Raw genomic sequence first — 5,695 nt, 5'->3', positions numbered from 1 at the left:
AAAATGATCGGAAACGATACAGTGCAATATTGAAACGATTCAAAATTAAAAAAAAAGAGAGAGAGAGAGAAATAGTCCAAAAGGAACCGGAAATAAATGCAATAAAAGCTTCCGACAAGTACAAACAAAAATTTTCGTACATAAATTAACCCCCTCCCCCCTTTTTTCTTTATCTATAATAATAATAATAAAAGCCGTTTTAAATTAAGACTAGGGAATAATTAATTAATTAATTAATATATATATATGTACATATTATCAGTTTTTTTTTTTCTTTTCCATTACGTCATATTTAAAGTATGACGTAAAAAAATTTATAGATTGACGTCAAAATTTTTATTCCGATTTATTGTTATTGCAATTGTTCCACGTATTCCACGTAAAAGATCTATAACTTCCGGCGTCGTCATTCCTTTTATGGATTCATCATTAATTTAAAAAAACAAACAAACAAACAAACAAACAAACATTTGTTCGATTATTATTATTTTTAAAAGTAAAAGAAAAAAAAAAAAAAAAAAAAAAAAAAATTCACCATTAAAATTTCATCACCCGACCGAAGTCGGCCATCTTTGGCTGCAACGCTATCCGGATAAATTTCACCGATAAATGTTTTAGAATCGAAATTTTTTAATGTGAAACCCAACCTGCTGTTCCAACCTCTGTATAATTCAACTGTTAATATCTGTAAAAACGTTTGAAATACGTTTTAAAAGAAAATAATAATAATAAAATATAAAAAAAAAAACATTATATGATACCTCTTCGTCTTTATTTTTTGAATCTTTTTCTTGATCCGATATATTTCCGGTCGAAGGGAAAACTATACCTTTCCACTTCAATAAACTTTGACTTCCTTTTCTTTGACATAAACCTTTGTCTTTCATTTCTTTTTCGATATTGTTTGATTTTTCCCTTTTCCTTTCTCCATCCGATTGTACGACGTTATGAACAGATTGATAAATCGGATTTCCGTGAAGATTGAATTCTGTTTCCGTTGTGGAAATCGGTGGTAAACTGACAGGTTCCTCACATTCTCCAAGTGATAATTTTACATTTGGATTCGATGACGTTTCCGTTGTAATTAGTATATCATCATCATCATCACCACCACCACCGCCTGCCTGAATAATCTGATCGATTTTTTCTAAATTTAAATTAATCAATTCCGATTCGCGAGACATTTTTGTTAATTTTTTCCTTCTAGGTGATGGAGAACTGCTCAAAAACCGACTTTTACTATTTAAAATATCAGAATCTCCGGGACTTAGTTTTTTCACTGCGAGGGTGCACAACATATCAACGGCTTCTTGTCTAAGGACGGGTTTTGGACGGAATGATCTGTGAGATTCTGTCGGAGATAAAGCGGTTATCGGAGTCTGAGCTGGATCTCTGTAAAGTTGAAGTTGAACTTCGTTTTCACATTGTCGAAGAAAAGCAACGGCTTCTTCGTGACTCATTGATGAAATGTCATTTCCGTTTACCTGTAATTGAATTTTTTTTTCAATTTAACGGAACAAAAAAAAAAAAAAAAAAAAAAACAAGAAAAATTCTTCTTACCGATACTATTTTATCACCGGGACGAATTCTTCCATCGGAAATGGCTGGTTCTCGAACCAATGCTCTAACATAATGTCCCAAAATACTTTCGTCTTCTTTCTTTAACGTGAATCCCAAACTTCCGTTGACTTTCTGAAGAGTCACATTAAATTCCTACAAGTAAAAAATAAATTTGATTTTTATTATTACGGTTAAATGATACAATTGTCTCTTGTGATGGCGTAATTGGGAAAACTCACTCCGAAATCCTCTTCGGGCGATGGTAACTGTTTGGAAAAGTTACTGCTTTGACTAGAATTACAAATATTTCTATTGGAATCTCTTTTTGGAATGGGTGGAGGATCACAAGTAACTCTTTCTGGAAAATTGAAAGTGTTACGTGGAGGACGGCAAATTTTAAGTATCACATTGTTTGAAGTCGTTCTGAGAACTTCTAAAGCTTCCTGCAAAAGAAAAGAAAAGAAAAATTTTTTTTTATCATCATTTCAAGACGAAAAAAATACAATTCACATCATGAAATGTAAAATTACATGATTGGTAAGACCGGTTAAAGGAGCCCCATTAGCTTCTAAAATTACGTCTCCCAATTCTAAAACCCCACATTCTGATGCCGGTTGATGAGGAAAAATACGTTTGATTCTAATGAGACCGGGATGATAATCAGTTGTGCCAACACCACCGGTTACGCTAAGTCCCAACCCTCTGGATCCTTTTATTATTTCAGTTTCAAATGTATTTTCTAAAATTGAAATAAGTAAATATGCAGGTGTTAAATCATGAATTATTCAATAATTAGTAACTCGTAAAAATTAACATAATTTATACAAACAAATTTTAATTGGAGATTTTCAATGGATGAAATAATAAAAAAGGAAAATTTTACCTTTGGTAATAAAAGGTATTTCATGATTATTCGTAATAACTTTATCTCGAGAAGAAGAAGAAGAATTGGCAGAATTGGCATGTGCAGATAAATCTTCATCCGGAGACCATTCTGAACCGTATCCTTGATCTCCCCCTATTAAATCTTGTTGAACAGGAGGAGGAGGAGGAGGAGGAGGTGGAAAACCAGAATTTGGCACTTTGGCAAATTCGTATATGTTGCCATAATTAACGTTTATTCGATATAGGCTCTCCGAACTACTACTTTCGCTGGAAAATCGTTTTTCATCCAGATGATTTGGCAATGAACCGCAAAATTTATTTCTATCTTTATGTTTAACGCTTTCTCCGCAAGGATTGAAAACTCTTCCTACTCTTGGTGCTAACATTCTATACAGACTACCACTTGATTGGGCTCTACGTCCCGATAAACCTTTTCCCGAGTGACGAGAAACATTCGAGCCCATATCCTCATCATTCAAGATCCTATTTTGGAATTTTTAACATTGGAATGTAACATCATTGTTAATACTGTAATTACTGTGCTGCTAAAAATGTGTCAATTTGAAGTTTCAACACGAAACAACCTGCAAATTAGAACAATATTACATGATTATATAAAATTTTTAAAAATTAGTCGAATCAAAACGAGAAAAAGTGAATATTACAAAAGTAGCAACCAAAATATTACATATTATAGTTTTATAAATAAATAATAATAATAATAATAATGACACACCAACTCATATTTACCATATTTTTTAATTATTATTTTACCCCCAAAAAAAAAAAAAAAAATAATCAAATAATTTTTATTTTGAAATCAAACCATGAAATAAGACATGTATTAAATCAAGATAAAATTTGTACAGTATTGAGTCAACCTGTTTGCCAAACAATCAAGAGTGACCAAACAAGTTTACCTGCAACACAATTTTTGATTATAAAAAAAAAAAAAATTTTAATTTTTAAAAATAATAATACTTTACCTTTTAATTGTGGAAAAAAAAAATTTTTTTTTTTTTTCTCTAAAAAAATGTACTCCAACTATTTTCCATAATTAATATCACATAAAATTCACATTAAGAAATCCATTCAGGTAATGTATTCACAGTTATTGGTTTCAAAACACCTGATTATTTACCTGAAAATAATAATAATAATAAAATTAACATTACAACAAAAAAAAATTTTTTTAAAAATTTTGTAACAAAAAAAAAAAAAAAAAATACAGTGAAATTAATCAATTTTGGCTCTTTTATTGCCATGAAAATTTTCATTTGATTATTTAAAATTTTACTCATTGATAAGAAAAAAAAAAAAAAAATTTTTTTCCTTTGTTCGATAAATCGAAAAAAAAAAAATTTTTTATAAAATTAATTAATTGTAATATTAAATTATTCTCAAAATCGATATGTAGTATTTAAATGTACTGCCTCCACTTTGTTTTATATTATTTTTCATTTATTATTTGTCGATAAACACTCACAAAATTGCAACATGATAATACTGATTGCAATGTAATGTATCACATAGCATAAAATCATTTTGTTTTTTTTTTTTTTTTTTCTCATTCGATATTTGTGTTAAACAGAGTTGAAAGTTTTTTAAAATAATAAAACATTTGTCGAGTACGTTAAAAAAAAAAACGATTACTAATTTTTTAATTTAAATATTTTTGTAAGTAATAATTTTTCAATTCGTCTAGATAACAAATGGCATTTTTGAGAAAAAAAAAATTAATTGTAATGATTGTATTTTATAATAAATAAAAACTGCAGAAATAACATTGTAAATTAGTATCTAGTAAACTGCTAAAACAATAAATTTCATTTGTAATGAAATAAATTAATAAATGCATAATTTTGAAAATAATTATTTTGTAACATTATTTCACAAAAAAAAAATAATAATAATAATTAAAAGAGAACTATTTAAAGTTTTTAAATTTAAAAAAATTAATATTCAAATTAATAGTGAAATTGAAAATTAAAAAAAAAAAAAAAATTTTATTTCCTTAAATAAAATTATAAAAATCCTTAATTATTAAATATTTAATAAAGAATTATTACTTTGATTATAATATTATTAAATTGCAAATTAGAGATAAATTAAAATAACTCCGATAGAAAAATTAACGTCAAAATAAATAAAAAGTATAAAATAAAATTTTTATGTATTTGTATATATATATATATGTATGTATTTATTTATATACATATATTTATGTAAATTGAATTAAAATGATAAGATAAATATATTTAATTAATAACAATACTTTTTTTTAAAAAACAATAATTTTTTTAATAAAAAAAAATTTTAATCAAAAAGAAAATTCAAAATTTAAATGTTAATATTTTTCGAAATTTTTGAAGGGAATATTTATTTTTTTTCCTTTTTGGGGAAGAAAAAAAAAAAAAAAAAAAAAAAAAATATCGACAAAACACTGACATATTTGTTTATCACAAAAAAAATAAAATAAAAAGAAAAAAACGTGGAATTAACTTGAACTATTATAAAAGAAATATGTCGACAGTATGCAGACGACAAATTTCTTCCCGCGTAATTTGTTTCCTTCTGTAAAATTTTTTTATCCGGTAACATCAAATTTAAATTTCATTAAAATATTTCTTCCGAACGGTAATTATTTATTATATATTATTAATTTTTTAAAAAACTGAAAATATTTTGATAATTTATAAACAGACGCCAAAAAACTGTAATGTTAATTTTTAACGACTTCAATTTCATCGTTTATGTGTAGTAATACTATTCAAAACCCAGTACAATTTGTAATTCTTAAATCATAAATTATTAAATCATAAATAGTTTTTTTATTTCAATTTGTAAGCAGTATGAATTAATAAGATAACTTTCCTTCCCCTCCCCCTCCCCCCGAAAAGAAAAATTTGGTTTTTATTAAAATTTTTTCTTTTTTGTTAAACCATTCATAACTGCCTAAGTTAAGTTGGTCTTAAATTACTTTGATCATTCACACTTAAAGAGTAAAAATATCAAAACACTTTTGACTATCAAGTTAATTAAAATAATTAACCTGTAATTAATTAAATAAAACATATTGTATCATAAATGACATATTAAGTTTTATGTTTTTGAAAAAAATAAAGGCAAAATCACTATAACCTAATGACAGGGCTTTTTAATTGCATTTAAATCATGTTTTAGGTATTTCAAACTAATAGTATAAGTTAATAGTATAAATTAATAGTATAAGTTAATATAAAACAATCAA

The 5,695-nt window shown here is 26.1% G+C and overlaps 1 protein-coding gene across 1 annotated transcript; it reads right to left on the bottom strand.

Moving 5' to 3' along the window:
• Nucleotides 1-314: 314 nt before the first annotated feature.
• Nucleotides 315-2,909, bottom strand: Phum_PHUM125050 (multiple pdz domain protein, putative; the record flags this gene model as incomplete). The annotated part of the gene is made up of 7 exons (XM_002424227.1): nucleotides 315-412; nucleotides 553-685; nucleotides 762-1,484; nucleotides 1,561-1,713; nucleotides 1,800-2,003; nucleotides 2,091-2,299; nucleotides 2,444-2,909. The coding sequence occupies 7 exons, from the start codon at nucleotides 2,907-2,909 to the stop codon at nucleotides 315-317; spliced, it is 1,986 nt and encodes a 661-aa protein (XP_002424272.1).
• Between the last annotated feature and the right edge of the window lie 2,786 nt (nucleotides 2,910-5,695).

This window comes from Pediculus humanus, genomic scaffold (assembly GCF_000006295.1).
Source record: "Pediculus humanus corporis 1103172107475 genomic scaffold, whole genome shotgun sequence".
In the NCBI taxonomy this organism is placed as follows: domain Eukaryota; kingdom Metazoa; phylum Arthropoda; class Insecta; order Psocodea; family Pediculidae; genus Pediculus; species Pediculus humanus.
This window is presented reverse-complemented; position numbering and strand designations above follow the sequence as displayed.